This window comes from Aptenodytes patagonicus, chromosome 14 (genome assembly GCF_965638725.1).
Source record: "Aptenodytes patagonicus chromosome 14, bAptPat1.pri.cur, whole genome shotgun sequence".
In the NCBI taxonomy this organism is placed as follows: domain Eukaryota; kingdom Metazoa; phylum Chordata; class Aves; order Sphenisciformes; family Spheniscidae; genus Aptenodytes; species Aptenodytes patagonicus.
Window position 1 is genome coordinate 8,581,806 of NC_134962.1, and position 16,277 is coordinate 8,598,082.

Here is a 16,277-nt window from a genome sequence, read left to right on the forward strand (position 1 = left end):
TGTGATCTCAGCAGAGCTCTGCTCAATGACTCAAGTGCTCAGTACAGTGTTATACTCTCAGACATCAATCCTCATCCAGTAAAATGAAAACTGTCTAGAACATCGTTCAATAAAGTCCTGATCTGTAAGTGTTATTAGTTATTAATAAGATAATAATGATGTTTTCAATGTTCATGCCAAAGCCAGAATCGAGCCTTTATCAGGCTAAGTACTGTTGAAACACAAAGCAGCGAGCAGTGCCAGCCTCAAAGAGCTTTCACTGTAAATGTGCACTTGATAACCGGTATCTCTGCAAGCCATGTTATGCACATACTCGTCTGCCTCTGAAAATGGTTTCACTACGAAGGTCTGATGCAAAGAGGAGATATAACTCTAAGTCCCATGTTTTTAAAGACAGGTCCTTACGTTATTATATTTGGAAGTGCCGTATGTCAGGAGTTCTTGTAAATAGCCGTGGATCTGGAGGTGGCTGTTATCCCAAAGACATGAGGCATATTTTTAGGTATTTCAAGCTCTGCATTACGTTGAAGTCAATACCTATCGACTTTCTTCTAACCATATATGTAAAATAAAAGCAAAACAAAACCCAGAGAGTGAGCGATTTGACAGTTAATATTCCCTTAAGATATAAAAGGCCAAGGACTTGAACCACAGGCGCCTGCATTGCAAGCTACCGGTTCTTCTTGTGCCAGTGCCTTTCTCTCTGGTTTTAACCACGCGTAGCTGCCTGCACCTGAAAAACTCTTTCCTAGCACAGACATTATCAAAATTCATATGTCCCTATGAAAAGTATTAATTTGGCCCCACCTCCTCTTCCCCCAGTGAAAAAAGCCTGAAAATTCCCAGCCGAGCTGTATTTGCAGCATGCTGGGAAATACCAGAGATGGGAAGAACAATGCAAGAGCAGTCCAAGCCCGAGCACTTTCCTTCCAATTGCCTTCAGCCCTTGCCAGCACAGGGAACTAAGCAGTTCAGTTTGCTACTGACCAAGCGCTTTTTGCAAGACGGCTGGAAGGAATGATGGAAGGGGTGGAGGGAATTCCTCTTTCAGATGCCAGTTGCAGCAGTACAGTTAGCTCTGAATCTTTTCCCGTAAGTTAATTTAACACATCTCATTAATAGTGTCCAATTGAATAATGTAGCAAATGTTTCTAAAAGGGCTGGTAACGCACCAGACACGAAACCATTCATATCTGACTCAGTAGTGTAACCTCAGGCCATCCCTGTATCAATTAAATATTGTTACCCTGACACCCAGTCTGAAAGAGCAAGCACATCGGCAAGTACGGCTGCAATGCTCTTTCCCTGCTGTATTTGTTCTGGCAGTCAAAAGGGGACACGCAGCCTGCCTAACTGTCATTACAGGTCCTTGGATAAGTGACAATTCACTTTTAACAAAACACAATGCCTATTCTTTTCTAATCAAGTCAAGCAAGCTTGTATTCTAATGAAAAGGCATTAAAACGAGGGAGAAATAGGCAAAAATAAGTTATGCTGTACTCCAAAGTACACCTGTGACTGCAACTATAATTGGCAGATAGACAGGCAGACACTCTGTCAGCTGTGGAAATGGGTCAGAGTGTTCTGGAAAAAACAGCAAAATGAGTTAAAAGTCAGCCTTCAGTCCTACAGCTCTATCTATAATGTGGAAAAATAGATTCAAGTTGATTTACTCTAAGATTTAATTTCTTTTGGATATATTCCCAAAACAGTCTCATCAGCACTAACTGTATTCCTATTTCTGTACTCTGTTTTACAGGTACTGGCTGTGTAGCCATGCTAACGTAAAACCAGCTGTATTTCCAGAATCAATGTAAATTCCTTAATTTTTATTATATTGGGGGAGAGGGGAGATTCTGAATAAATTTTGAAACTCCTAGTAATGTTCCACGTTCAGTAAGCATTGTGTGGCGTTCATTTGGTTTCCTTCTTCGTTAGTATTTTAATGTGTTAATCAAATTTTTAATCTAAAATTGGATTAAAATATACCTGAGGTCTTGAAGCGAGATAAGTTTGATCCTTGCAACCAGCACTATGATGTGCTATCAAACACAGTTAGCAGGTTTCAAAGGCCGGAACTAGGATTATCACCTTTTGTGTCTTATCTTGGCCCCCTAACAATCCCATGTCTGTGCTACATTGTTTTGGCAAAATGGGTCAATGGAAATGTCAAGCGGACACTGCTTTCCCAGGAAAATAAAACTTCAACTGTAATATGAACTGGCATTTGAAATTCTGGGTGTGTTTAATGCATACACAAACTATGATGCATTTATTAATGAATACACAGTTACATCTACACAGCTATAAAACCATTCAGCGACAAAATCAAACTCGCAGGGAGAAAGCAGAGTTAACAGTTTGTTTTCCCATTCGTGTTCATCCACATTATATGATCCTCAAGTTACCCATTAGTCCATTCTGCTCCCTCTGCAGCCGCTTCACCCCTGTATCGCCAGGTAAGTGTTTTCCTCCCCACTACCGTGCACTCCCCAGAGCACAGAAGAAATACTGGTGCCTAACATAAGTCTGAAGGTAGCAGGGACCTGATCTCCTTCTATGACCAGGTGACCCGCCTAGTGGATGAGGGAAAGGCTGTGGATGTGGTCTACCTGGACTTCAGTAAGGCCTTTGACACCGTCTCCCACAGCATTCTCCTCGAGAAGCTGGCGGCTCACGGCTTAGACAGGTGGTCTCTGCGCTGGGTCAAAAACTGGCTGGATGGCCGGGCCCAGAGAGTTGTGGTGAATGGAGTTACATCCAGTTGGCGGCCAGTCACGAGCGGTGTTCCCCAGGGCTCAGTACTGGGGCCGGTCTTGTTTAATAACTTTATTGATGATCTGGATGAGGGGATCGAGTGCACCCTCAGTAAGTTTGCAGACGACACCAAGTTGGGTGGGACTGTTGATCTGCTCGAGGGTAGGAAGGCTCTGCAGAGGGACCTGGACAGGCTGGATGGATGGGCCGAGGCCAACTGTATGAGGTTCAACAAGGACAAGTGCCGGGTCCTGCACTTCGGCCACAACAACCCCATGCAGCGCTACAGGCTTGGGGAAGAGTGGCTGGAAAGCTGCCCAGCAGAGAAGGACCTGGGGGTGCTGGTCGACAGCCGGCTGAACATGAGCCGGCAGTGTGCCCAGGCGGCCAAGAAGGCCAATGGCATCCTGGCCTGTATCAGAAATAGTGTGGCCAGTAGGAGTAGGGAAGTGATCATGCCCCTGTACTCGGCACTGGTGAGGCCGCACCTCGAATACTGTGTTCAGTTTTGGGCCCCTCACTACAAGAAGGACGTCGAGGTGCTGGAGCGTGTCCAGAGAAGGGCAACGAGGCTGGTGAGGGGTCTGGAGAACAAGTCTTATGAGGAGCGGCTGAGGGAACTGGGACTGTTCAGCCTGGAGAAAAGGAGGCTCAGGGGAGACCTCATCGCTCTCTACAACTACCTGAAAGGAGGTTGTAGCGAGGTGGGTGTTGGTCTTTTCTCCGAAGTAGCAAGCGATAGGACGAGAGGAAATGGCCTCAAGTTGCGCCAGGGGAGGTTTAGATTGGATGTGAGGAAAAATTTCTTGACTGAAAGAGTGGTTAAACATTGGAACAGGCTGCCCAGGGAAGTGGTGGAGTCCCCATCCCTGGAGGTATTTAAAAGACGTGTAGATGAGGCGCTTAGGGACATGGTTTAGTGGACATGGTGGTGTTGGGTCGACGGTTGGACTCGATGATCTTAGAGGTCTTTTCCAACCTCAATGATTCTATGATTCTATGATTCTATGACCTGAATTGGATGCAAAGCGCGCGTCGATGGAATGCGTCTGTCAGAGACTTCAGCTGCCAAACACTGAGTCTTTACTGATCACATGCAACGGAGCTTTTTGTGTCTTACAGCTTGGTGACATTCAAGCAGTAGAAGATGTACCCCAGGTAAAGGCCATCTGACTTCCAAATTTCCATTTTCTACTCAGCGTATATTTAATGCTGTGGGTCTTTCCTGAATAGCTGCATTTTTAATATAGGGCAAAGCAACATAACTTTCAGTGAGCTGGCACTCCAGAACGGCTGAGCCAGTCTGTTGCTTGCAAAGCACTAAATGCACTTGGCACGAAAGATGTCAATCCCCCCTAAAAAGGGGTGTCATCTCATAGGAAAGAGTTTTCTCCAACCCTGAAGGAACACTGTCTGCCTGTAATGCCCACTGAGGTCTATATCCAGAAACCCACTCAAATAACGGAGAGGCTTTCCAGTAACTTCAGTGGGTATCAGATTCTTATTTGGCACTATAAATGAAATGATCTTCAAGATTTGGGGTGAGCATGACTGAAGAAAAGGTTGAGGGCTTGTGGAGGACAAACAGCCTGTAAGAAGAGAAATCTTGAAATGGAAGACTGATAAAAAGAGCTGAAGTATCAGAGTGATTTTCTGACTACGCCCATGCAACCAGTTTAGTTCTCAGCAGTTTTTAGCGTTGTGCTAGCAATAAATATTTCGCATGAAGACCAGTAATACGATCCCAAAGAAAAGGCCAAAACTTAAGGCTAGTTTTCACTGCCGCTACTACCCCAGGATTTAATCCCGCCATCAGCCCTAACTCGTTGCCAAACTCCCGCAAGCACTGCTAGACAGACGAATTAAAGCTCCAGCTTAGGATAAAGGCCTCTGGGGGAAGGAGGGCTGAACCCCGCGAGAGGACTCAGCCCCGCTACCACGGCCGCGGCGGGGCAGCCCGGCCGCCTCAGCGCCGGGCCAGCGCTGCCGTCCGCTCCACAGTGAGGGCATAGACGGGGCACTCTGCTTCCCACGGAGCGCACGGGCCTCGCGTTGAGCGGCCACAGGCTTTAATAATAGCGGTTTGGCTTGTCAGGAATGTCCCTGCATGGGGCCTGCCCGCGAGGCCGGTGCTGGCAGCAGAAACGCGAGGCAGCTTCGGCCGTGCTAAAGCGAGGCGGGGGGCGGCAGCGGCGGGAGCCCTCAGCCCGGCGGTAGGCGAGGGCAGCCGCAGCCTCGCCGCTGCCACTGAGCATGCTCGGCTCCTCCACATCCGCCCCCGCTCGGCGGCCGAGAGGCGCGGGGGGAGCGGTTCCCCGTCGGTAATAAGCCCCTTGCAGGTGGCGGAGGCGGCGTGCGGGGCTCGCTGCCGCCATGAACCCCGGCGGCGGCGGGGGGGCGGCGGCGCCGGCCTTCCCCGGCCCCGTGCAGTGTAAGTGCCGCTGCGCGCCAGCGGGGTATGCGCGCTCCGGGGCCCGCGCGGCGGAAGCCGAGTTGAGCCGGGGCCTGGGCAGGCCCCGAAACCTGAGTAGCGCAAGAAACAGGCGGGAGCGGAGCCCGGGAACCTGGTTGGGGGGGGAACCCGGGAATCTGGGTGAGCGCCGCGGCCCGCACAGGCCGTGAGGGGCTGCGGGCCGCCGGGAGCGGCGGGCCGGGCGGCCGCGGGCGCTGGGCCCCGGGCGAGCTCTGTGGAGCGATGCCGCGGCCGCTGGGCGAGTGCCCTCCGCGCGGCGCGGCGGCGGGGACCCCCCGTGGGACTCAGGCCGTCGGGGAAACGTGCCCGGGGGCACGGGCGGCCGGTTCTCCCGGCAGCCCCGTGCCGGCCCCGCCCCGGCGGTCCCGCGGTGCCCTAATTGACCCCCCGCAGTCCCGGGCAGGGCCAGGCCGCCCCGGGGCTCCCCGGCAGCCGGGGCGTTTGGTCAGCGGGATGACTGTGTGTCAGTTTGAGCGGTTTCACCCATTTCCCTTCTCTGGGGACGAGCTCTTGACCCTGCTCCTGTTTCCACAGTTCCCGGCGGCACCACCGTGCTGGTGGAGCTCACCCCCGATATCCACATTTGTGGCATCTGCAAGCAGCAGTTCAATAACCTCGATGCCTTCGTTGGGCACAAGCAAAGCGGTTGCCAGCTCACCAGTGCAACGGCCGGGGCCACCAGTACGGTCCAGTTTGTGTCGGAAGAAACGGTACCATCGACACAGGCACAAACCAAAGCCAGGACCATCGCTTCGGAGACCCAAACCATCACAGGTATTTTGGTGTTACATACCAGGAGCTTGAAAGCACTCGACTCGTGCAAAGTGGCAGCGTTACGTAGCCCTCTGCTCGTGTGTCCCCATCACACTAAGCTAAAATAACAGTTTTCACATTAGTTGTCGTGTACCTGAAGCAAAGGAAGAAGAAAAAAAAAAAAAGTGATGTGCTGCCTCCGTGGTTTTGGTGTGACAGCAGTTACTGAACTTGCATCTCAATTAGCAAATTCACTTAGAGAATTGCTTAAGTCTAATGTGTTGTATAACCAGCTTGTGCAAACTAATTAAAATTGTCAATACTTATGAAAAATAATCAAATTACTACGGATTTTATTTTTTAAGAGTGCTCTTGATGAAAAACAGACACAGAATTGCTGTCGGGCGCCAATCCAGGCCTTTTTATGTGAGAACACTGCATTCCCTAACGTTGCTCCCACAACTAATTGGCAGGAAAAATACTACTCAAAATTTCTGCCTATGCAAAGGCTCAAGTGAGGTCCTGATCCTGCAGACATTTAAATACAACTAGAATTTTGTTCCGTGTGTGAAGGTTTGCCCTTCTATATATAGTTTTATTTTATTTTATCTTTGTCTGGAACCTTACTAAAATCCAAATTATTTGGCTTTAATTTGGATAGACATATTAGGGCAGAGAATCTGGAAGAGCAGTGAAACAAACTGAATTCAGGGCTCACTTCCAGAAATTTTTGTATTTTAATCCCTCAACTCTGTGTAGGTTTTGGATGAGTCATTTTTCTGCTTCATATTTACTCATCTTTAAAATGAGGGCAGTTATATGCTTCTGCCCTTTTGGGGTATAGGGTTGTTTAATTGATTTAAAAGCTGCTGCTTTGGCTGAGATAGCTATTACTCACAAGAATAACAGGTGAAACTAAAACCAGTATAGTTGAAAGAGGCTGAACTTTTTTAACAATTTTTAAAAAAAAATTTGTTTACATGATACCTTTTTGACAACATTTGCCATATAAATAATTTGGGTTTTTTATCCTTTGGGCTGTAGCACAGCCAGTGTTGAAAAACAAACATACCTTTATTAATGTAAGACCTGGACAGGCATCAGAAGAAACTGAACTTCTGAAGAAACTGAGTGGTGCAGTCAGATGGGATTCAGAGGGAGACAAGTGGGCCTGCGTGGGGTTGTACTAAGTTCAGTGTGGCTCATCGGGTCTTGACAGAATTTTCACTGATAGCAGGGTAGCAAGGGAGAGAAAAGCCTTTCTCCTTTCCCCCTCCCCCAGGTGAATAGGAAGCCAGGAACAGGAACGTTGCTGGAAAAAACAGAATAGAGAAGTAATTAATGAAACTAGAAAATAATGAGATTTTTCTGATTGGAGAAGTTAATGTTCTCAAATTGAGCTCTTTTACGTGTTTAGTTTCTGCACCAGAGTTTGTTTTTGAGCATGGCTATCAAACATACCTGCCCAGTGAGAGCAGCGAGCCTCCAACTGCTGCTATCGTCTCTACACCACCAAAAGCACGTTCAAGAAAATCCACTTCCTCACTTACACAGAAGAAACTAAACTGCTGCTATCCAGGTAAGATGTGGACTATACCTTTTTCCTTTTCATTTTAAAATTGATAGGCTTCATATAGTGATACGCACAGTAGCTCTGTCTGTCTTAAGCAGCTTAAGAAGTGCCGAACCTGGAAGGCAATTTACTTACTAAGGGTATGATGTAGTACCATTGATACCAGTAGTAGTTTTTGCTATTGATTTCACAAGCCCTTAGACTTCGGTGCTATACTGTGGTATACTCCGGCGATGCCGCAGTGGGTTTGCATATAGACATTGGCCTATGCCTACACCCATAGCAACGTAGGAGCAGAGTCTTGTTACCTTTTTGCTAACTGCCGTTGTACATGAGAAATATTATACGTGCATTTTGCATTATATGTTTTGTCTTTGGTCAGTTAGCATTTTTATTAAGGATGGATTGAACCAAAGTATTTGGAGACCTTAATGAGTAAAAACCATGAAATATGCAGAAAACGTGCAGAGATAGCCATGTAGATGAGTAGTCATATTAATGGTAGCAGAAGTTAACAGTCTCTTTTTGCAAGCTTGCCTTCATTTGAAAGGCACATTTCAAATGCTTAGCATTCATTTCTGTGCTCTAAAAGTGTAGCACTTTCCACTTGGACAGAATTCCTGAATGGTGAGCTGTTACCTGAGTTCCCAGTTGCACTAACTTGAAGTCATATGTGGAATTAATTAGTTCCCCCGGCATCCCCTGTGTACTCTAAAGAGCATCTCAAATCCTAGGCAGAGATTCCAGAGAATTTGTTTCAAAGTTCACAGAAAACGATAATGTAGAGAGTAAATTGCCTCCTAGGGGAAGCATTAGAAAACTAAAGTTCATAGGTAAGCCAGTCACTATTTTAAGTAGATGTGAGTAAACAAGATAGGGAATTCGTTTTCTGTTCATACTGAATTTTAAAGAAAATGTTCTTGATAAGAAACATAATGCCCAGAATGTGGTAGTATATTTTTATTATTTTGTTAGATTGTCCTTTAATTTAATGATCTTAATCTTACCATTTTCAGGTTGCCAGTTCAAGACTTCCTATGGTATGAAGGATATGGAACGTCATCTACGAACACACACAGGTTTATATAGTTGCTATATTTTATTTTTGGTTGGTTTCCTCCTTTTGGCTTTTTGCCAAAAGGTATTTTGCTACAAAATAATGTATCTGTAGTTAAATTAGATAGAATGTACACATATGTCTGTACATTCTTGTGTTGTATTTCTCTGTGCCTGGGGAATTGCCCTTTTTGGGTAAGCCATGCCCCACTATGGGCAGTACCACTCACAGCTATGAAACATGAACACTATACATCGATTTAAGGCACAGTTAAATTTCTGAGATGCAGACCACGTGTTTATCGGGGTGCTGTGTGGTGGTGGTGCGTAAACCTAGTTTGTTCTTCTTATGGAACAATGATTCCAACATTTCACTCCCTTCCCCCTAAACCGCAATTTCCGAGTTGTAAAGAGAGAGTTCCAAAGGGTCTTCTAAATTTGTTGCACTTGTGCATGCAGCCTTCTGGAGCATAGAAGAGTTCTTAGCTGATAGGACGGCTGCTGAAATCCAATGTCCAGCTTTTGAAAACTAGCCCCATTTCTATTAAGTGTTTAATGTGTGCCTTTTTTATCGCAACACCATTCTTACGGTGCAAAAAGTCTTGATGTGTTGATGGTCCTCTGTTTGTTTCAGGAGACAAGCCCCATAAATGTGAAGTTTGTAACAAATGTTTTAGTCGTAAAGATAAGCTGAAGATGCATATGCGTTCTCATACTGGGGTGAAGCCTTACAAATGTAAGCACTGTGACTATGCAGCTGCTGACAGCAGCAGTCTCAACAAGCACCAGCGCATTCACTCCAACGAGCGTCCTTTTAAATGCCAGATCTGTCCTTACGCAAGCCGCAACTCTAGCCAGCTAACTGTACATCTCAGATCCCACACGGGTAAGCTTATACTAAAATTCCTATCTGTAAAGGTTTGAAGGTCTTGGGGAAGATTTTAAAAGGTATACAGGTGTCAAGATGCCAGAAAGGGCCTATTCGAATTCTCAAAAGCACCTAGGCATCCAGCTTCTCTGGATTTCTTGGGCATAGAATCTAGTAGGGCAATACAGCTCTACTAAAAATACCTGGAAGCAATCAGAAGACAGATTTGACTCTTGGTAGATTTTCTTCTATATTGATTTTGAAACTGCCTATTAGATGTTCTTAAACCAGTAGAACTGAAGGATCTAATTTATTGATTGATTGATTAAGAGCATCTAGGTTCCTATCTGTGTTTCTCAAATCTGGTCCACTATATTAGAAACACTGAAATTACTTTATAATTGAACTAGTTATATCAATGCAAACCGCAGCTGCATAATTTAATTTTTCTTGCATCAGTAAATTAGCAAGTAATTAGCAATTTAAGTTACTTTTTTTTTTTTAAACCTTCTTTTGTGGTACCGTCCACGTGCAGACTGACGGACATTAACAGTGTAGTATGAGCAGCCGGAACTATATTCTGCCCATATCCTTTTTGCTCCGTGGACAGAAAGCTTTAGCCTCCAGGCTTATAAACATTGTATCATTTTATATTTGAATTATTTGCCTAGGTTTCATTTTAATAAGACTTCTCTTTTATAGATTGTTCCTGATTTGCTGTAAAGATACTGCTGTACAGTTGTCTTTGTACAGTTGTTTTTGTATGTTGTTTTTCATTTAATCCAGGGTACTGGATTCGTTTCTGCGTTGTCTTTTATACATTTGATTAGTTCTGTGAATTTTAGCTGCAAGGTCGTTATGGTTCAGTGATTACTAGATTAGCTTTGAACCTATCCTACATCTGATTCTGAATTGGAGTACTAAACAACATTAGTTCAGATGTGTGCAAGATGGGATTTATTTTGAGTAGATAAAAGAAATAAATCCCTTGTGCGTTGTGAAGGAGGGGAGGGTTAAACCAATCTGTCTCTAGCAGAAAAGAATCTTTTATACTTCACAAATCTGCTGTGATGGAACAGGCAGGACTGTCAGGCAGTTGTTTTACACGTTTCCCTCTTTCTATTGCTATGTAAGAAGATGTGATGGTCAGTCAAAATAGTATGGGTTGTTATGAGAAGTTATCTGTTAGTGAACACACTAGTCAGAGAATATGGTATTGCATTTCCCCCATGTCATGTAAGAGCGTGCATAGTTGTGCATTTATGTACATGGGCAGGTATGCTCTGAATTTGTCTCTGGGAAAACCTATGAATGGTCGTGGTTCTCTTGTATTTCCAGTAGAGTTTGATTTTTTTTTTTTTTTTTTTTTTTTTTTTTTTTGGTGGTGTTAAATATTGCAATAGTTGGGAAGGTTTTTTAGGCTACCTTCTTTCTTTTTGGCAGATCAGTTTGTTGTATCTTAAGCAATTGAATTATGCTAAAATTCAAGTCTGTAGTTTTGTTGTCTCTTCCATTTCTGCAGAATAAATCCTCTTTTGTAAAAGGTCTTCTTTTGATTCACTGAAAGGAGGCACAAGAATTTTGAAAGTAATCATTTCATCCTTGTTAGGTTACAAAGCTGTTATGCACGCAGCCAATTTTAGGGGAAAAGTAAGACTGGTATGTAGAATATATTGCTTACTGGAATTAAGCTAGTCATTCTCTAGAAGGTGAGTGTAATCTACATAGCTCAGCGTGAGATCATCTACATAGCATTACTTGTTGAACTAGTCATCTAAAGATCAGTTTCCTGTTAACTTGAGTAAAAATACTCTTACAATTAATAATTCCAGGATCAGATACTCTTTTTTCAAGCTATATTCTGTCAGTGTCGATTATGTATGGACAGAAATGTAAAGAAATATAAGTAATGGACTACTCTTTAAATAAACGGAACCAACATACTTTGCTATATTCAGCAAAAGTACTAATTCTTTTTCATATATTGTGCTACCCTGTATGTGAAAATTAAGTCATTGAAATACATACTGTGCCTTCATCAGCAAAGTCGATAAAAATTCAGTAGCTGAGTGTGCAGCTGAGACTGTAAAATAAACTAGATGAACAAACAGTGCATCTTCATTAATAAAAACTGTTTAATATAGATAATACACCATGTATCTTAATTATTAAACAGATACATGGATTAGCACAGTAGGCCACAACTTGATTTGAAAAATAGGCAGCTAAACCTATGACATATGTAGCTGGATAAGCAAATTATGCAAAATTATACAGCTATCACAAACTCTATAAAATATTAACGTATAAAATAAATCAGCCATTTGCAGTTTGATTATTAAAGAAGATAAATGCTTGCTGAACTAAGTACACTCTCTTTTTCCCTCCCCCACCAAGGGTGTCTTAGAACCTAATAACACAATTCTTCCACTTTTTCAAAACAATACCTACCTAAAGACTTCATGCTCAGGTACTTTAGAGAACTACATATTTAGATTACAGAAAAAAAGTGAACTGTTTTTTAGTAGGTTTGCTCTGGATTTTTTTTAATGGCTGCAGAACAGAGTCACTGGTCTTTACCCTGGAATTGATTATGGACTAAACAGAGCTACAGCTTAATTTGGTCATGCATATTGTGACACAAGCCTGCAAATAATGAAAATGCAAAATTTTAGATTTAGATCCAGGCAATTCAAGTGGTTATTCGTGCAGGTAGTCTGATGTAAACAGGCTTACAGAGATGAGCGTGTTCATTTTTCATGCTTTATCAGTTAAGAATTTGACCTAACTTTCAACTACATTGTTAGGTTTCTGGATCAGCATTGCGCAAAAAAAAAAGGGGGGGGGGGGGGGGGGGGGCACTTATGAATATCTTAGGTACCTGTTTGCATGAATGCAAACTGATGCTGCGTGAATACAAACTGATACTAGATTTTCTTGAAGTGATCTGTGGAATGTTGTTACATGTGCTACATAGGGCAAATATCTCTTTCTTGGTTGCTGTAGTGCCAGGAAAACAAAAGCTTAATGTTACTTCTCTGTGTAAGCACGTTTCCCCAGAGTCAGACTTGCATGCATGTTTCATTAGTCTCACATTTGTCTTTTCCAGTTGCATTTATGGAGCTGTGATCCCTCTTTTTTTTCCTGTAACTGTAGTAATGCTATGGTTGTGCAGTCACCTGACACTGACCTAGGTATGGACTTTTGTCCCTACATCTCGCTATGTTCTGGACAAGAGTTTCTACTGCCTTCCTGTCCCAGCAATCATATTTGTGCTGCACCACATGAACCAGGCCAAAAAAGTAACCAGTTTTTCTTGTCAGCTGATCTAACTCAAGGATATGGTTGAGCAGTAGGGCCGGTGCCTATTAAGCATCTGTTTCTGCAGCAGCCTACCATTTACCTAGGCTTACAGTTAACCTACAAGCCTCCCTGTAAATCTTGTAGCGTAAACCCGAGACATGGATGTGTTTATGTTGTTTTTTTAGACTTCAAAAATATAGCAGCTGTAAAGTTACAGTGTTTATGTTTATTAATTTTAAACACTAGTTGAGATACACTGTTGCTAAAGAGGAACAAATAAGAAACTTCAGTTGCTTCTCTGGAGCATACTGAACAGTTTTACACACAAACTAAAAATGGAGAATATCTAAGATGCAGACATGAAAAAGCAACAGATGTGGACAGGCGTGCTTGTGGAGAGTTTGCACACAAATATGTCAGACCAGGTGATAAATACTGTGCCGTTAAAGTTCTCTACATCTTGAAAATATGTTGGGAGTTTACAGAACAAGTCAGCTGTACATAATTCATTATAGCACTGGTCTCTCCAATGGATCTTGGTGTCTCATCTGTAATTTGAACTGTGTTTTTTTTGTTGACAGGAGATGCTCCTTTCCAATGTCAGATGTGTCCTGCTAAATTTAAAATCAACTCAGACTTGAAGAGGCACATGCGTGTGCATTCTGGTGAGAAACCTTACAAATGTGAGTTCTGTGAGGTCCGGTGCGCCATGAAAGGAAACTTGAAATCCCACATTCGTATCAAGCACAGCATGGAAAATACTCTCAAGTGTCCAGAGTGTGAATTTCAGTGTGGAAACAAAACAAGCCTTCGGCACCACATCAGAACTCATCAGCCCGAACAACCAGTGAAGTGCTCAGAGTGCAGCTACTCCTGCTCCAACAAGGCAGCTCTGAAAGTGCATGAGCGAATTCACTGCAAAGATCGTCCTTTCAAATGTGAATTCTGCAGCTTTGATACCAAGCAGCGGAGCAACCTGACAACTCATGTGAGGAAAGCTCATGGTGACAAAGTCAAGACCAAGAAGCAAACGGTGGAGAAGAAGGAAGGAGATAGGCCAAAGCAAGGTGGCTCCAGGCAAGTTGCCAGATTGGATGCCAAGAAAGCATTTAAGTGTGACCTGTGTGATGCTTCCTTTGTCCGAGAAGATTCTCTTAGGAGTCATAAGAAGCAGCACAGTATGTATAATGGCTCTAAAAATAACGAGCTGGCTGTTCTACAGCTCCAGATGGATCCCAGTCGGCAGGCCAGTGCCCCAATTACTGTCAGTCACCTCCAGGTCCCGCTTCAGGCTGCTCAGGTTTCTCCATACAATGAGGGAAGGGTCAAGATCATCGTGGGTCACCAGGTCCCTCAGACTAACAGTATCGTTCAGGCTGCATCAGTGAATGTCGTGCCTCCTACATTAGTTAGCCAGAATCAGGAAGACCTCTCAGCCAACAGCCGCTTGCAGCTGCTGGGCCAAGTCAGTTTGTTGGCACCGCCTCCGCCTCCCATATCTCAAAGCGAAGCAGGGCCTGTGGCACAACCAGCAGTTCTTCTCACAACCCATGACCAAAGCGATGGAAGCGCTTTACATCAAACTCTGATTCCTGCTGCTCCTGTCAGCAGTCATGAGGCTTCAGCAAACCAAGCTTTCATCACCAGTTCTGGAATCAGCTGCTCTGACTTAGAAGGCCTTAATGCTTTGATACAAGAAGGAGCAACAGAAGTGACTGTGGTTAGTGATGGAGGTCAGAGTATAACAGTGTCCACTTCAGCTCCCCCTCCTCCTATATTTTCTTCATCCTCTCACACAGAAGCCCCTAAGCAGACCTACTCTATCATTCAAAGTGGAGCCCACACAGCTTTGCTGTGTCCAGCAGACTCCATACCAGATTAGTCACAAAGTACTATTACTAAACAAATTTCAATCTCGGAGGCAGTGCTGAATTCAGCAGAAATGCATAGGACATAAGTGAATGCAGGATTTGTCCTACAAAGCCAAATACCTTTCACTTACACATTTTACTTGTCTGTACATGGACACACACATCTTGTATGTGAAAAAGAGGATGTGTATATTATGTGCCTCTATTGAAATCGGAGGCTGTGTTCTTTGTAAAATCTGATCATCGAAGGAACTGTTGACAATTTCACCAAGCAGTAAGCGTCCCAGAATATGATTCTTGTATTGTGCTGGCTAAAATAAGAAAGCCTGACCTTTATGATGAATTGCCTTCACAGCAGACTCATTCTTTCATGCACACACAAAAAGGTAATAGCCCAAGCCATTGTGAAGTATATTTTTAAGTGAAGTCTGTTTCAATTACATGCTATGTATGCATTAACTGCACCTGGCTGATTGTTGATCTGTAAGAAATGTCTACTACTGGGTCTAATGCAGCCCTAGTAAAGTTTAAGGGGACTGTTCTTTAATATTTGTAGAAGTTGCTAGTACCTGGCACTTAATCTGGAAATGCTTTTGCAGAAGACCAGGTGATTGGTTTTAGAAAACAAAAGAATTTTGTCCGTCCATCAGTAATAACTGACTTTGTTAGCAAGAACACTATTACAAATTATGTATATGGCACAGTGGTCTCTGTCAGAGGCAGCTGTGTTTTAAAGAACAAAACAACTGCAAATATATTTTTTACAAACACTACTTAAATTTTGTTTTTATTTTGATGCTGCCTGTTTGTAGTTGCATGGGTGGTAAAACTGCATTACATTTTGGCTCTGTTGTTTTCAAGTCAAAGGGGAAAAAGGAAAAGATCGAATTCATTCCATTTAAAATAAAAAACCAATAGATTCTAATCTGAGGTCTGAAACTAGCATAAATTCAGATTGGATCACAGTAGATAGTAATTTACTCATTGTATGATGCACACTTCTATAATGAATGAATTCTAGGCTGTATTTTGAACTATGCAATATTATAGTCCTATCTGGTGAGCATTCTTGTAATGGTAGCTAATAATATCTTCACTATCAAACTATCTAGTTAAAGAACAGACTCTCAGCTTGGGAAAATAGACAGCTCTGTAGGTGCCCGGATCTGCAAAAATCAGAGATTGCTTCACAGCCAGACAGCATCCCAAGGATGATTGTTAACATACATGAAGACTGAAAAGAGACTGTTACCAAAACCAGCTCTGAGATTCCCTCTTGGGGAATCAAAGTCAAGTTCAATTTCACAGTATTTGCTAGTGGGAGACATTGAATGATTGCTTTATGTGCTAGAAACATGCTTGGAAAACTTTTAAAGATTATATAATTAGGGCCACTTTCTGAATAGTCCTCGTGTTTGAAATTTTTAGCTTGTACAGCCTTTAGTTTGTGTATGTGGGGGTGGTCCCTGCTCCTTCCCTCTGTGTGGTACGTACTCTGCGTACAGTGTAAGGCTTCCTGCTTTACAATGACGAGTAGGAAAATGCAGTCATAACTCACAAGTACAGTCGTACAGGTTGTTCTTGAAAATATGACCTCTGTTTTTTGTTGAAATAAGGGTTGTT

The 16,277-nt window shown here is 43.4% G+C and overlaps 1 protein-coding gene across 1 annotated transcript; it reads left to right on the forward strand.

The window, feature by feature from the left end:
• The first annotated feature begins 5,124 nt into the window (after positions 1 to 5,124).
• ZFP64 (ZFP64 zinc finger protein) lies at positions 5,125 to 15,428 on the forward strand. Its single transcript, XM_076352351.1, has 6 exons — positions 5,125 to 5,188; positions 5,765 to 6,004; positions 7,401 to 7,562; positions 8,573 to 8,635; positions 9,247 to 9,498; positions 13,365 to 15,428. The coding sequence occupies exons 1-6, from the start codon at positions 5,131 to 5,133 to the stop codon at positions 14,663 to 14,665; spliced, it is 2,076 nt and encodes a 691-aa protein (XP_076208466.1). The 5' UTR covers positions 5,125 to 5,130; the 3' UTR covers positions 14,666 to 15,428.
• Positions 15,429 to 16,277: the final 849 nt, after the last annotated feature.

Coding starts and splice junctions, on each gene's coding strand:
- ZFP64 (XM_076352351.1), top strand. CDS start 5,131: ATGAACCCCGGCGGCGGCGGGGGGGCGGCGGCGCCGGCCTTCCCCGGC. Junction 5,189..5,764: donor CTTCCCCGGCCCCGTGCAGT/GTAAGTGCCGCT, acceptor CTGTTTCCACAG/TTCCCGGCGGCACCACCGTG. Junction 9,499..13,364: donor ACATCTCAGATCCCACACGG/GTAAGCTTATAC, acceptor TTTTGTTGACAG/GAGATGCTCCTTTCCAATGT.